The sequence below is a fragment of the Aulostomus chinensis genome, chromosome 18 (genome assembly GCF_037954235.1).
Source record: "Aulostomus chinensis isolate RoL2024-O1b breed Wild chromosome 18, RoL_Achi_v1.0, whole genome shotgun sequence".
In the NCBI taxonomy this organism is placed as follows: Eukaryota; Metazoa; Chordata; class Actinopteri; order Syngnathiformes; family Aulostomidae; genus Aulostomus; species Aulostomus chinensis.
The window spans coordinates 24366551-24383450 of NC_141337.1; the positions used below are offsets into that span (position 1 = coordinate 24366551).

The window sequence follows — 16900 nt, forward strand, 5'->3', positions numbered from 1 at the left end:
AAAAATACTGAAAACAAGAAACCTGATTCCTCAGCTATTTTTTTCACCATGACAACAGCAGCAGAGCAAAACGAGGTTCCTCAAGGGAGGAACAGAAATGAGTTGGTACAAATAAGGAAGCAGAGCAATGGATTAAATCCAGGCCTCCAACTATTAATCAGTGGTACGGGGAAATTTTTAAAGTTTTGCCTATAGAACGCTGAAGTTCCGTTTTGAAGGGGAATGAGGGGGCTTTTGACAAGATGTGGGCACCCTTTTTAGATTATTTACCTGGCTGCACAACGGACTTTGTACGTAGAGGGCGCTGCAGCATTGACTGGCGCCCCTCTGGCACCACTGTGAATACTAAAATGCCCTCCCCTGGGTACTGATTAATGCTGTTGAATTGTTTCCGCTATGTTTTCCCAGATCCAAGAGAAATAAGAAATGTCCATGTATGACCCCATACAGTAGCAATTTAATGTGTATGACTTATGTATGTATGCATGTATGTATATATTTGTACATGTATATGCGTGTATATTTGCTGTCATGTGTGTTTTATTTTTGGTTTGTCTTAAAAACTTAATAAAATACTGTTAAAAAAAGGAAGCAGAGCAAATAAAAACAAAATCAGTGTTTGTAAATATGATTTTTCATGTGTGTGAAAATGTTAAATGTGTTCCTTCCTGTATGTCTTTGTGCATCTTTGCTCATTCTTATATTTAGGTATGCATGCATGCCCAGTGTGAATGTTAATATAGATATGGGCGGAGCCATGTCTTGGATCAGAGGGATTTGAATTAGATCTAGATCCTAGAGGCCTTCAAACTGCTTTATGGAGTCTCTCCTCTATATCCTTACATTATTCTGTTTGATTTTGCGTGATTACAATTGTGCATTTGTCATCTCAGCATGGGTGATTAGAGGAGGAAATGATTACTGACTTCATCATTACAGCTCAAGTGTTCTTTTTTAATTTCAACAAATATACGCCATATGTAATGTGTAATATTTCGTTATACCATTGACTCTGAGCACAGACAAAGACAGATAATGGAGAAAGACATACAGAAGGAAAAAAATCTAACCCTATAGCAGCATATCTAAGGGCCAGCCTAGGCCAGCCTGAACTACTGTATAAGCTCTATCAACAAGGAAGGTCTGAAGTCTGCTCTTAAACTTAGAGAGAGTGTCTGCATCCCTGACTGAAATGAGACGGTTCCACAGGAGGGGAGCCTGATAGCTGAAGGCTCTGGCTCCCATTCTACTTTTAGAGACTCTAGGAACCACCAGTAACCCTGCATCTTGGGAAAAAAAGGGTTCCAGCTGGATAATAGGGGACTATGAGCTCTGTCAAATATGAAGGTCCCTGATTGTTTAGGGCTTTGTACATTCGCAATTTTTTAAAATTCTTTTCTGAATTTAACAGGGAGCCAATGCAGAGAAGCCAGTACAGGAGAGATATGGTCTCTTCTGCCTGTTCTTGTCAGTACACGGACAGCAGCGTTTTGGACCAGCTGGAAATTGAGTCTTTCAGGACCTACTGGTGCAGCCTGATGAGAGGGAATTGCAGTAATCCAGCCTGGAAGTGACAACAGCACAGACACGTTTTCCTGCATCTTTTTGAGACAGGATGTGTCTGATCTTAATAATGTTACATAGAAGAAAGAAATCAGTCCTGGAGATTTGTTTAATGTGGGAGTTAAAGGACAGATCCTGATCAAAGTTAACTCCTTTAGTTCCTTACGATGGTGCTGGGGGTCAGGTTGATGCCATCCAGGTTACCTTTCTCATTAAATAGGGTGTTTCTACGGTGTTTAGGGCCCAGCACAATAACTTCACTTTTGTCAGAGTTTACTAAAAGAAAATTGCAGGTCATCCATGTTTTTATTTTCTTCTGACAGCGCTCAAGCTTTGTCAGCTGATTTGTTTCATGTGGAAGTACAGCTGTGTGTCATCTGCATAACAATGAAAATTAATCAAGTGTTTCCTTATGTGACCTAGTGGAGGCAGATAGAGTATAAAGTAATATAGTAGTAGTATATAGAGTGAAGAGTAGTGGTCCAAGCATGGACTCTTGCGGAACACCATAGCTGATTGTAGTGTTCTACAAGGAATAATCATTAGTAAGTACAAACTGAGTTTGACTATTATATGACCTAAACCAGTTTAGTGCGGTTCTTTTCGTGCTAATGACATGTTCCATTCTCTGTAAAAGGATGTGATGGTTGATGGTCTGAAAACTGCCCTAAGATCTAACAAGACCAGCACAGAGACCAGTCCCTCATCTGATGCTAGTAGCAGGTCATTGGTAACGTTGACCAGTGCTGTCTCTGTGCTATGATGAACCCTGACACCTGACTGGAAATCCTCTAATAAGCTGTTGCTGAGAAGGAAGTCACAAAGCTGTTTAATAAGTGCTTTCTCCAGAATTTTGGAGAGAAAACAAAGATTTGATATTGGTCGGTTAACCATTTTCTATTCAGGAAATGCAAAATATTTATATTTTTTATATCTTTACAACTATTCACTGGAATAGCGCAACAGACCTGCCTTATTTCATGGCACTTGCCATTTTTGAATGTAGGCTGCTACCAGTTTGCTCACTGCTCTTATTTAATGTAGCAAAGGGAAACTGCAAAAAAACAGAACAGATAGAGAATAACATCTGAAGCCAAATATCAAGTCCATACCCACAATTTTCTTCCCCAACTCAGACTGTTCTGAGTCTCGTCATCAGTGCCCCTTCTGTCCCCCTTCAGTTGGATCCATACATGCAGTGGGTCAAGCCCAATATAATCAAATGAGGTGGAGACACAAAGAGTGGTGTTAAAATGCAAATTACTTGAGTAAAGGCCCATAGAAGAAAAAAGGTCAGGTAGAAAAGTAAAAATCAATGCTAATGCTGCAAAATATCTAAAAGGAAATTGTCAGGGATGTTTGTGGATCATCAGTTCTTATTTATGCTGTCAGGGGAAGTTAGGGAAAGGAATTTTGAAATGTAACTTCAGCAGAGAAGGTGTTAGGGACTGTGTCCGTCCATCCATCCATTTTCTATACCGCTTAACTGTTAAGGGTCATGGGGGGGCTGGAGCCTATCCCAGCTGACATTGGGCGAGGGGCAGGGTTCACCCTGACAGGTTGCCAGTCTGTTGCAGGGCCACCAGGAGCAATTAGGGTGCAGTATCTTGCTCAAGGATTCTTCAGCATGGTCACAGAGGAAGATGACGATTGAACCAGGGACTGGGGACCATGTGTTTACAAAAATACTCTTCACTCTGATGCACGTGCTCCTAACTCACACATTCATGCGTTTTACAGCCACACGCACACTGTATCCAAAAATACACCCACAACTCAACTGGAGTACCTTCATGAGTGCCAGCAGCATAAAGACTGCCCCCCCCCCCACCTCGTTCTATCTTGCACTCTTTTGCTCTCTCTCTTGCTCACTCCCTGTGCAATTCTTTGTTTTTGCTGCTTGTGGTGCTGTGGAAGCCTCCTCCACTCTGTGTTCCCATTTTCATTTTTTACCAAGAGAAACCTTTTCTCCTTCTCTACCTGTCTCTCTCTTTCTCTCTCTCACCCTCTATCTTAGATCCAAACCCTGAACCTCTCATTCTGCCTCTCCTGCTTTCCTATGCATCTCCCCGTGGCTGAGGGGAATGGGGACTTGACTCTTCCCATCCCTCTCATCCGCCCCCTCTTCCACCTCTGCCTCCCTCTCCTCTTCTTCACCTCTCGCCTTCTCTCCTCCTAACAGAGAGATAATGTTCTATTTCCAGTTGGTGATCATGGCTGGGACGGTTCTGCTGGCTTACTACTTCGAGTACACGGACACCTTCCCTGTGCACATCCAGGGCTTCTTCTGCTATGACAAGACCTTCTCTAAGCCGTACCCAGGTCCAGATGACGCCAGCAAGATCCCCCCTGTGCTCATCTACTCGCTTGTCACAGCCATTCCCACTATCACGGTAAGAGTCAGTTGTGTTTATGAGTGAGGAAGTGCAGTAAAGGTAGAGACATAGATGGAGGGATGTTTTGAGGTGCATGGGAACAGTGGGTGGGGATAAAACGGAGGATTTGGGAAAGAGAGAGCTCTGCAATAGAAAGTAAGAGATTGTCAAAGTGGCGAGTAGATTCTGAACAGATGTGTTTTAAATGTTCATTTATGCATAGTGGGAGTCATTCTGTTTTGATTTTTGAGGTTTTGTAAAATGAATCATCTCTGGTGCGTCCGCTGCACCACTTTAGTGAGCAGATTGTCAAGCTGCATGGAAGTAACCCCCTCGATCCCTGACAAGCAGGTGTGTGTATGGGTGCGTGTGTTTGTGTTTGTGCGTGTGTGTGTGCACGTTTGTGTGTGTGTGTGTGTGTGTGTATGAGAGAGAGAGAGAGAGAGAGAGAGAGAGAGAGAGAGAGAGAGAGAGAGCAGAATCAACTTGGACCAAAGAGAGATGTAATGTGAATGAGCATGGGGTCATTAGAGACAGCAAAAAGAGGACGAGTCATAGAGCAACAATGGAGAAGAAAACAGTACAAAAGTCACTGCATAATTATCATGACAGGCAGCAGATGCTGTCTGCTAGAAGAACTCCAGATGATAGGTGAGGAAAACAGAAAATAAGAACAAAGGAGTGCAATTTTTGGAAGGGAGGTTGTATGTGCCGTCTCCTTGTGTGCATGTATATGTGTGTGTGTGCGTGTGTGTGTGTGTTAGAGGGTAACTTTTGAGCCCCAGGAGAGACGGAAGGCACTGAGCCTGAAATGCGTTAACACCTGGCGCAGACTGAGCACAGGCACAAATCTGAACATCTTCCTGCTAAAGACAGAGCCAGACGAAATAGAAATACAAAGCAAATATATGGTCTGCACAGGTTACATCCACAATCCATGTTAGAGCACTATTATGTAATAGAGTTCACTATTTTTACACTCAAAAAAGGCCAGACCAATGTGAATTTTAACTACTTTGTAAAGCGTGTAAATGTGGCATTGGTTGGGATTTTTTGGATGCCACAGTGGTACTGACAGCTTTTATGTCCCATTTTCCATCTATGTATACACAGCCACAACACTAAAATTTAAGTGAATAAAATTGCTACAAGGCATCTGTTCATGGGGAGGGGGTGGGGGTTATAGGAGGCAGCAAGTGAACAAGAGGTTCTTGAAGTTGATGATTTGGAGAAATGAGCAAACCTCAGGTTGTTTGTTGGAGGGCTTGATAAGCGGTTCAGAGCCAAAACAACAAGTCTCGCGGTGTCTTCCTGGTGTGGAGTGGATAGCTTGTCTGTTCCAATCCCACAGAAGAGCTCCTTCCCCCAATTTCTGAAAAAAGTATCAAATGCAACCTTTAGAGGTCTTATGGAGTTCATGCACATTGTGTCGTGAGGGGGCCCTACATGATATTAGGCAGGTGGTTTTAAGATCTTGGCTGACAGGTGTTTGTGAAATCATAGCAATGTCTTGTGGGAACCTTTTCCAAATTTGTCACAAACACAGGAGTGGAAGTCATTTACTCTTGGACATCAAGCAGGCCATTGAAGCTGCCCTCACTGAGATAAGTAGAACTAGGTCAGAGAACATTACTTACACCCACTAATCTTTCCCAACTTTAAGCAACAGAGGGCTCGGTATTGTTACAAGCAGCAAGGTAAATCTCAGCAGTAAATATCTGTGATTGTTCCCCTTTGGTACAAATGCAATTTGGTGCTGATTCCAGAGCAGAAAATGAGTGCCTATAGTGTTTGATAATAAAATGTCTGCCCTCACTGCACAAAAGTCAAGAAACCTTTATCAGAAAATAAAATACCACTATCCATATTATTGATAGCTTACTGCCTTTGGCCACAGGTAACAATTTGATCTTGATTTGTGGCACTGACAATTGGTGAAATCTGCAAGGCTTAGTCATTGAAGGTTTTCAGCTACTAGTGCATTTGGGTTGCAGCCAATGTCCTCCAAGTCCAACAGAGGGCACTCCCAACAACTAATTAAAACCATCAATCACAGCAAAGAATCCACTGCTCGTATCTGCAACGGAAGAGACAGGGCTTATCATCTTCCCACCCTGGTCTCTTTGTCACATGCATGCATTCATTGAGGCTATTAAAGTCCACTGTGTTATTTTAGCAGAGATTAAATGTACTATGGGATTGATATGTAGGTTTTGATATTTTGATAGTCTAAAAAAAATTTGTGTTTTCATGTCAAGAAAAGAGACAATGGGCTTGCAGCTATAATTGGAAATATCAACTTTTTAGGAAGTACTCTTATAGTCCTTCCTCTTCAGACAAGATAGTTCTCTTTATCTCATCTGTGTGTGTTAGGGAGTCGAAACCCAAAGAGAGCTGCCACTAGTTAGCTTAGAACAATGACTGGCAGCAGATGGTAGCATACCTCTGTCTTACAAAGTCATTAACTATTAGCTGTGAGGGCTGACGTTGTGTCTGTAATACACACCCTCAGAGTTGTTTTTATTTCCATCCCACTCGGTAAAATATGTACTCATCATGATCTCCAGTATCTCAATGTAAGCATATGAGGGGGGGTGAAAAGGTTGGAGTCTAGACGTCCGCTCCAATGAACTCTGCTGCTGTGATACCTATTTTAAACATGAGTTACTGAAATGCCAGTAATGTTGGTCTGCCCCCAGAAGGGCACAAAAAGAAAACCAGATGATGCAGCAGATAGAACAATGTCACAAAAAGGCCTCAACATTAAATACAAACCCAGAAGCAGGAAGCCAACATTAGCGTCATTCCCATCAGTTAGAAGCCTATTGGGGTAGAAGCAGCTAAAATGCATGCAATTACAACAATAATGTTGGAAGACCATTTAACTTAGCTAATTTAAATGTGTCAATTGTTTTCAAGACCCAAAATACTTTTTTGGGTCACCATTCACTTTGGCCACACCATAAGGCTCCTATGTAAGGCAGTATTCACTGTCAGCTTGTAAGAAGTGCTGGCAATCATTAAAAAAAACAATGTAGACCAAAGACTAAAAAAGGTTAAAGTGCCAATATTACATACTGGGGAGTACCCACTTCTGACTGTCTCAGCACAGCTGTTATCTGGCAATGTGTCTCAGATTGTCTGCCTCTTTTCATTTTTCACTATCAAATGAGTGCAACTGTATTCACAGTATGTTCAAATGTAAAGCAGTCAAATCACCTGCATCAAAAACTAGTCAACTAAGTCTTGTACAATTCAAATAAATGAAATAATTATTCTTGTCTCAAACCTGATGTAGTTTGCATAGTTTTTTCTTCTTTTTTTAAATCGAATTGCCAGCTAAGTACAATTTTCCACATACTTACCTCCTCCTTGCACTCTCGTGTTTCTAGGATTTTCCCTGGTCTCATCAACACCTCTCTACTTTTTGCTTCGCCTGTCTGACCTCTGTTCACACTTTTGTTGGTTTCACCTTCCAATAACTCCTCCGGATCATGTGTGAGTCTTGTTTCGTCTCCCCTATAGAATCTGTTTCGATTCATCCGTCTTACTTCTTTTGAATCAGATATATAATGGGCTTTAATGCGACCCAAGTCACTTAGATAAAAAGTATTCATGCAGAGCTCACAGTGTCACTTTATTTATTCATTCTTCATGAGTCTCAATCATGGGTTTGATTTCTCTGGAGTAAAATGCTGTCCATCAACACATGCTTAGATTACATGCGTGCTTGGAATATGCTTTTGTGATCATGACTTTATAGTCCAACCCGAACATTGTTTCATTGCACTTTAGAGCACAGGTATATAAGTACAGTATATAAGAATAAGTATATACAGTAAGTATGAGAGTATAAGCACCCTGGAGGCATGTACAATCCATTCATATCAGCTAATTCATTAATATGCCGTGTGATGGGTATAGGCGTTATTATTAGTCTCTCTCTCTACAGTAAATGCAACCAATCAGTGTCTCTTCTCACTCCCCATGACTCTTTCCCCACCACTGATGATCTTTTTTGTCATTTGCTAGGCAACAATTGAGCTGTAGACAGGTTTCTGGCAATCGGTATTGTCACTATCATGCAGTAGAGGGCGCTAATGTTCACCTTGGCAAACCTTGGCATAATTCTTAATGTCCAGGTTAAAATAAACAGCAAAAAAACAACATGCAAACAAGAAACTGGGAGATGCTGCAGATAGATGGATACTGTTGTTCACGAGGGGCCCTTTACCGCTGAAACCAGGCCAACTTAGGAGCATTTGAGTTGGGACGAGAAGGTGGTTGGATGATCTGGCTGTCCAGTGGAGGCTTGCAGCCCCATGGGCTTATTCTATTGTTTCTTTGGAGTGAAAGTGTGAAATCAAAGTAGCATAATAAATGCAAACAGCAAATCCATTTGATGCTTGAAAAGCACTTCTTTTAGGAAAAAAAAAAGTGGTCTGAAAATAACTGAAAACTGAACTATTAGCTACATGCAAGGATGTTACTACTCATATGAAAGGGTCTGAAAAAGTATCAACAACCCAATAATGATAAGACTTGGAAAGTTCTCAACAAGTCAGAGATTTCAATTATCATTGAAGTTATGCTGTTGTGTTCCAGTCTGTTTGTTGTGGAGCATTTGTTTTTGAAACCACCACAAAAAACCTGACTGACCACACCTCTTCTTGAGAATCAGTGATTTGCTGGTAAAACGTCTGTCATATTGTGAACATGAGCTGACAGAAGGCAAATTTTGTCACATTTATCTATGTTATTGGTTATGGAAAGACAACTGTGGGGCTGAGAGGAAGTTGTGAGGGATTTATTTTTTGTTTAAATTGTCAGGACTATCTTCCAGAGAGTCCAAAGGCATCAAGAGGGGACGAGGTTAATTTGATACTCTAAATTGACTGAAGGTAGGCTGTGAGAGCAAATGGTTGTCTGTCTATATGTGTTGGCCCTGTGATAGAATGGTGACCGTCCAGGGTGAACCCGCCTCTCACCTGAAGGCTGATGTCTTGGATTGTGGAAGGAAGCCAGAGGACCCAGAGAGAACCCACGCAGGCACAGCGAGAACATGGAGACTCCACAAAGAAAGATCCCGTGCCCGAGCCGGGACTCGAACCCGGAACATTCTTACTGTAAGCGGCAGTGCTAACCACTGCACCACCATGCCATTGATGCTTTAACTTAAGTAAAGAATATGTTTTTTTTTTTCCATAACCACAGGTCAGTGGTCAGTGTTTCAGTGACTCTCTGTGGCTTAGTTAATAGTGTTTTATTTATGGCGGCCTGCCACATTAAAACACCGGCAACATGACATGATTTTCTATTTTTAGAGATGCACACCTTCCTCCGTCTGTCTGGAAGGTAACTCTTTATTTGCATTAGTCTCATAACTAAAATGATCAAACTTACAGATCGTTCGCGGGTCTAGGATTCCCTTCTAGACACGACCCTCTCTGTCTTTCTGTCTGTCTGTCAAACTAATAAACGCCATGATGTTACACTCTGCAGCGTTTCACACACAGATTTTATTTCAGGTTTTCAGGTCTCAGGTTTAGGCATTTATATTCTTTAATCTGGGCTACACAGTGGTGCAGTGGTCAGCATTGTCTCCTCACAGCAAGAAGGTTTCTGGTTTCAATCCCAGCTCGGGCACGGGATCTTTCTGTGTGGAGTCTCCATGTTCTCCCTGTGTCTGTGTGGGTTCTCTCTGGTACTCCGGCTTCTTCCCACAGTCCAAAGACATGCAATTTGAGGACGAGGCTGATTGATACTCTAAATTGTCTGTAGGTATGAATGTGAGTGTGAATGGTTGTCTGTCTCTCTATGTTGGCCCTGCGATGGACTGGTGACCTGTCCAGGGTGAACCCTGCCTCTCGCCCATTGACGCTGGGATAGGCTCCAGCCCCCCACGACCCTTAACAGAAATAAGTGGAAGAAAATGGATGGATGGATGGATTCTTTAATCAGTCCAAGAGGACGAGGGCATCCGCAATTAATTAGTGATTAGTCTACACTCCTCTCCTCCCACACCTGTTCGCTCTGCTTTGAGAAGGTCTGACAGTTTCTGACAGAGAGACACAGACTCTCCTGTTTAATGGAAAGGGCTCTGTATATAGTTGTTTAATATTATAAGTACACATGGTTGGTGTCAATATCATTCACATCACATTAGTCTTCGTCTTTGTTGTCCTCCGCTTCTCCGAGTCTGGGTTGCAGGGCAGCAGCTTCAGCAAGGAAGCCCAGAATGCCCTCTTCCTAGTCACTTCCACCATCTCTTCCGAAGGAATCCCTAGGTGTTCCCAGGCCAGTCGAGAGATATAATCCCTCCAGTATGTCCTGGGTCGGCCCCAGGCCTCCTCCCAGTTAGACATGCTTGGATACCTCCCTAGGGAGGCGTTCAGGTGGCATCCTCACCAGATGCCTGAACCACCTCCACTGACTCCTCCACATGGAGGAGCAGCAGCTCTACTCTGAGTCCCTCCTGAATGACTGAGCTTCTCACCCTGTCTCTAAGGGAGAGCCCAGCCACCCTGTGGAGGAAACTCATTTCAGCCGTTTGTATTCGTGATCTCATTCTTTCGGTCATTATCCAGAACTCATGACTGCAGGTGAGGGTTGGAACGTAGATTGACCCGCCAACTCCCTCTTCACCCCAATAGACTGGTTTAGCGCCGGCATCACTGCAGAGCACCAGGGTTGGGTCTAACGCGTTACTGCGTTATTAGTTACTGCCAAAAAGGGTAACTTTTTGGCAAAAGGGTAACTTTGGCAGTAACTAATAATCAATAATCGCATTATTTTTAAAATTCAATAACTCAGTTATAGTTACTAAATGATCCGTTCATTAGTTTAATTTACGTTATTTTACTATGGGCCACTGTGTTTACTTCCTGTGTCGGGGGGGCTTGGGGGAAGTGCAAGAGACAGGAGGAGAGTGAGCTGCGCTGTGGGGGCGTGTTTGTTTATAACAGCAAGAACGTGCAAGACATCATGGTGGAACCTGGGGCAAGTTTCTTCACGTGCAAGTACGCTCACTACTTCTCCTTCGTTGAGCAGAAGGAGAAAAATGTTTAAGTTAAACGCAACTTGTGTCTTGGAAGTAAGAGCCTCTCTTAGGCCGCAAACGGCAGCTCTAATCTATTAAAGCAACCAGGCACGCAGCATGCGGCGGCGACGAAACTTGTTGCTAAAGCTAGCGGGTCAGGGACCGGCACGGATACCGACACAGATGTCACCTCACCCCGTGCACCTGAGCAACAGCGCCTGAGTTGTTCTTTTCAACGAGGGAGTGCTACTGCTAGCCAGGCTAAAGTTAGTCAATCAATCAATCAATCACTTTGAAACATCTTCGTGTTTGTATAAATATAGAGCATATTGCTTAGCAGAGTTCAGTTCAGTGATGAAAATGCGTGTCAAGTAGTACAGAGCTTACAATGTTGACAGTTCTGAACTTGTTCTGTAACTAAATAGACTTTTCATTTTATACTATTATATATTATTACTTTTCATAGTAATGCTTTACTTTTTGGTTTTAATAACTGAGTTAGTAACTGAGTTGCTTTTGAACTGCAGTAACTAGTAACTATAACTAATTACTGTTTTTCAGTAACTAGCACAACACTGCAGAGCACTGCCCCAATCCGCCTGTCAATCTCTCACTCCACCCTACCCTCACTCATGAACAAGATCCTGAGATAAACTCCTCCACTTGAGCCAGGACCACCCCCCCCCCCCCCGACCTGGAGTGAGCAGGCCACCTTTTTTTTTTCGGCTGAGGACCATGGCCTCAGACTAGGAGGTGCTGATTCTCATCCCAGCCGCTTCACATTCTGCTGCGAACAGCCCCAGCAAGAGCTGGAGGTCATGGCTTGATGGAGCTAAGAGGATCACATCATCCACAAAAAGCAGAGACAACATCCTCCCACCACCAAACTCAACATCCTCCACCACCTAGCTGCACCTAGAAATTCTGTTGTTGTTTCACTGCCTCAGTGACTTCTGCCCGAAAGATTGGATGACCCCCCCCCCCCCCCCCCCGTGTTCCCCCAACTCTGTTCTTCTACCTGTTGGTGGGGTTGAGGAGTTCTTCAGTTTTCCCTCCTCTGTACAATTATCCCCTCAGTTGCTGTCAGCAGCCTCCTGTCCACACTGTAAACGGTGTGGGCAAGTTGCCACCTCCCTCCCCCGAACCAGAACCATTTCAGAGCCGATCAATAGTTATCCTCCATGGCCTCATCAAACTCCTCCCATGCATGCCTAAGTTTTTGCCTCGGCAACCGCCATGGCTATATATGTACAGTATATATCTATGTGTGTAAGTGAAATGTATATATATTTATGTCCTGACATATCTGAACAGTTCGATTTTTGATTTGAATGATCGTAGCTGAGTAAAGTATGAAGGTGTTAAGATACGCATTCACATCATAAGATTAATGTCATCTGAGCAACAAAATATTACAATTATAATGTTATGGTTAATTTGCTTTTTGAAAATATATATCTTTCTACAGAGCTCAGCCAATGGGGAATTTTTCAACAATTCCAATGTTGGCTACTCTTTAGTAGTTTAGTGATTAATTCTTTTATTTATCATGCAATATAGCTAAATTTAGAGTGTTATAGTTATCATTTATAATGTCTCTGTACATATAAGAAGCATTTTAATACCGACATTGGAGCTTATTTCTGTGACGTGCAGAGGAGAGGCCCAGGAGCGGAAACAGTCGGGGTAACAAAGGTTTCTTTACAAAGTGAGACGTGTATTCGAAAAGGGGTTCCAACGAAAAAAGGAGGATGAGGACGTGCAGGGCGGTGAGGGCTCGGGGAGGCACTGGAAAACAAGAGCGGAGAGACAAGGGTTACACAAAAGCCACTGAAGTTAATTCGGAGATCTTTGAATATTAGCGGAACACGACGTGGGCGCCAAGTAGGTTCCCGCGTGGGTAAAACGTATGGCGTCGAGGAGTGTCACCGCAGGGCTTAAGAGGCTAGCAGTGACGAGGGACGCAGGTGAAGCCAATAACTCCTCAACGCCGTCGGGGGAAAGGAGTGAACAGAAGGCAAGAGAGAAGGTAGCACACAAAGAACAAAACAGGAAACTAGGCAGACAAAATAAAAGCACCGGAAATGGAACCATGACAATTTCAACACAATATTCTTGAATAGCCACGTGAAGGCTGATCATATTTCATACCACTCATAGTCCTTCTTTTATTTATCAAAAATTACTTTTATCCCAAGTACAGAGAAGTTTTTCCCTTCTCCATCTTCTCTGGGGCTCCAGAATGCAGACAGAGCCAGCCACATAAATGTAGCTTCAAGTGAAACAGCCCTGAGGTTGTTTGTTTGTGGATTACTGAGCATGCAGCTTTATAAGAGAGATATGGATTCTACCTGACAATGGGTTTTAACTGATGTTCTTGAATAATTTTGCTGCTTTTTGGTTCTATAAATGACAGTAAAGTGTTTGACATGGAATTAACTGAGTTATAAAAGAAAAATACACATTCTATATAACATTTGGGTTTCCTTGTGCGTGGGGTTGTTCAATCCCTACATATCGTGTATATTCTACTTTACCGTGTCTGTTTCAGTTGTCCAATGTTAAACTTAAAATCATCTATTTTTTTTTCTGTACTTTACATGTAAAATCTTTCTCTTTGAATTGACCACTGAATGATGGGTTTGGATAATTGGAGTGGAGTAAAAGTATAATAATTTCTTTCTAAGTAGTCCCCATGATAAATACTCAAGTAAAGTTCAAATACCTCAACAGTGTACTTGAGGAGAATATTTTCCATTACTGCTCTATTCATGAAGTATCAATTAAAACACAGAGCCATGCACAGACTCATAGTCAAGGCCTGTACACTGCTAACCAAGGTTAATGAGACAGATGGCAGGGTGGGCTCCATGGTGGGCGAGGGCAGCATGTTTTTTTTGTGAAACTGGCAACCATGGAAGCATATGTGTCTGGGTGACATTATCTCATGTTTTCCCCATGAGGTCTGTGCTTCAGTCTGCACTGGCAAAGGCAGAGAAATGAGGAAAGTATGATAAGAGTGGGGTGATGCAGAGTTAGTGGAAGAGCTAGGAGAAGAAAGAATGTACAAAATTGGCAAAAAAGAAAAAAAAAGATGAAATCAGTGCTGAGAAAGAAACCCCACGAGGAACTGCAAGGAGTCTATTCATGGAAAGGAAGAAGTATGTGTTGTTTTGAACACTGCGAGTGGCTTCGCTGATGCACTATCTGCTCTGTTTATCTTCGCCGCTGATATCCACAGAGGCGAATAATTTACCAAGGACAGAGAAATGAGGAAACCTTCTTCACAGCTTCCATTCTGCTGGAATGCAATCGCAGCACTGATCTAACTGCTCATGACGATAATCACTTTTCCCAAACCAGCACTGCATTGCGTAACTGTAGCATTTGGATATTTGCATCATCAAAGAACCTCATTCCTACATCTGCCACTTTTCTTTTCCCTATCACTTTAACCCATTCCCCTGTACATACTAACTAAAGTTGGGTTTGCAGTTGAGCTATCAAAGTACGCTTCATGTAGCACTTCCCTGGTGGGCCTGAGGCGGTCATCGCATCAGCTTGATAGGTTACACTGAGAACAGGGTGAGAGAGAGAGAGCATGCGGATGACTTCCTGCTGCCTAGCTTCTGGTTCTGGCTTAAGTCAACCATTCCTGTTGAATAAGATTAACTGGTTGTAACACTGGTTGTCATTTTTGCTTCCTAAGTTTGATCCTTTTTTCTATCATACAGAAAAGGCACCTCATGGGTCCAGCTCAACTAATAGAATGCCATGCTTCACACAGCACCTAAGTGATGTCTGACAAATAGCACTCCCCAAATGACATTCACAACAAGGGTTCACCCATTGCCAAGCTCTCTTATAGCTATACTGCTGGGGCAAATCCATGCACTTCATTCTTGTCTGACCCTGCAAGATTAAATTAGTGCCTGTCAAGGCTTTGGTCAGTTCTAATAAAGCTGGTGTGAAACCTCATGCATTCCCAGTAGATTCTGGTCCGCCTGAAAATGTTGGTGTGGGATTATTGGCAAGTCATCCCAGGTACAGTTCAGTTGAGGTGGGAAAGGATATAGACCAAATATAGAAGGTAAACCGTAAAACATTAATTTCACTGGGAAATGTTAGGTTGCGTGATTTAATAGTATCATATTACCACATTGACAAGGATGAGAGGTTTTTTTCAATCTGTAATCTGTAAAAAGTGCATATATGGACCTAAAAATCTTAGTACCGTAAATGCTATGTTTTAATTAAGCAGTTTTATATGACATCACAGATTTGGAATATTTTGAGCTGTGATCGTGAAAAAGTGAACGAATAACGACAAAGAACAAAGCCTTCGTTTTGAAAAAGAAATGATTTTCAATCATAAAATTGATTTGATATTTGTATTTATTCATTTTTTCTCCACTCCCATCACAGTTATACTTCACTTCTATAGTATCTAAAAAAAAAACACACGCACAATAGTAACTGGCACCTGATGCCCCCCCTTCAGTACATCTATCTGCCTTGGACGTGGCTTTGTTCCATCTGCTGCATCATCTGGTTTCCAAAGCTTCTGATTTTCTTGTTTTTGGACCTGGAAGTGCAGTACTCTTTCACAAGATGTGCTGTAGTGCCCTTTATCATATGACAGTGAAAAAAACAGATTGCAGGGAAATCTCTGCAATGTCTGGGACAGTGAAGAAGTGGGAAGGCATATGTGTTGATACAGAAAGCTCAGAGTGAAATACCCCTCAATGTGGTCTGAGTTGTGTACATATGGCTACAACTTCATTTAAGCCCAAACATTTGGAGAGATTTTTTTGACATGACAGTTAAATGCACATTTTTCTTTTATTTTAAATTTTAGGCAGATAGCCTAAAAATCTAGAAAGAAATGTTTGGCCTTTGGGGAATGACCCTGAGTACCCTACATATTTTTTATATCCAAACTGTAACCTATAGTAAGTAAATAATGAGGACAAGTCATTTTCACTGTAGCCACCAATAATAGATAAATGATGAAATGGAGGTAAACATTTATTTACATCCATCCATCCATCTTCTTCCGCTTATCCAGGGTTGGGTAGCAGGGGCAGCAGCCTAAGCAGAGAAACCCAGACTTCCCTCTCCCTGGTACTTCGTCCAGCTCCTCACGGGGAATCCCGAGGTGTTCCCAGGCCAATTGAGAGACATAGTCTCTCTTACGTGTCCTGGGTCTTCCTCGAGGCCTGCTGCTGTTCAGACATGCCCTGAACACCTCCCCAGGGAGGCATCTGGAAGGCATTCTGACCAAATGCCCAAACCACCTCATCTGACTCCTCTCAAAGTGGAGGAGCAGCGGATCTACGCTGAGATCCTTCCAGACGGCCGAGCTTCTCACTCTGTCTCTAAGGGAGTACCAAGCCATCCTCCAGAGGAAACTCATTTTAGCCGCTTGTACCTGCGATCGTGTCCTTCCGGTCATTACACAAAATTCATGATGAATTATATTATAGGTGAGGGTAGGAACTAAGATCGACTGGTAAATTCAGAGCTTTGCCTTTTGGCTCAGCTCCCTCTTCACCACAACAGACCGATGCAGAGGAAGCATCACTGTAGAATCCCCCTGTGTATCTCACGATCCATCTTTCCCTCACTTGAGGACAAGACCCCAGGGTACTTAAACTTCTTCACTTGGGGTAGGATCTCATCCCCGATGCAAAGATGGCATTCCACCCTTTTCTGGGTGGGAACCATAGACTCGGACTTGGAGGTGCCGATTTTGGTAGATGAGTAGTTTTCTTTCCAGGTTGTAAATTTCAAGATTTTTTTGGATTTGGACAGAAATGTTTGTACCATTAAGACCTGAAGTGGCTGTTTCACAGGGCTGTGCCTATATGTATAGGACCAGGAGTTTCTGTATGGACTGTAACTATGTCTCTCTGGAGACCCC

The 16900-nt window shown here is 42.7% G+C and overlaps 1 protein-coding gene across 5 annotated transcripts in view; it reads left to right on the plus strand.

Moving 5' to 3' along the window:
• Window positions 1–16900, plus strand: part of plppr2a (phospholipid phosphatase related 2a) — a 79446-nt gene that overhangs the window by 45174 nt on the left and 17372 nt on the right. For 4 of the 5 annotated variants that reach the window (XM_086185166.1, XM_086185169.1, XM_086185167.1 and 1 more), the window contains exon 3: window positions 3768–3956. In XM_086185166.1, coding sequence (XP_086041292.1) covers window positions 3768–3956 — 189 coding nt within the window. Of the gene's footprint in view, window positions 1–3767; window positions 3957–12735; window positions 13007–16900 lie in introns of those variants that run through there. The other variant, XM_086185170.1, reaches the window with a different exon arrangement.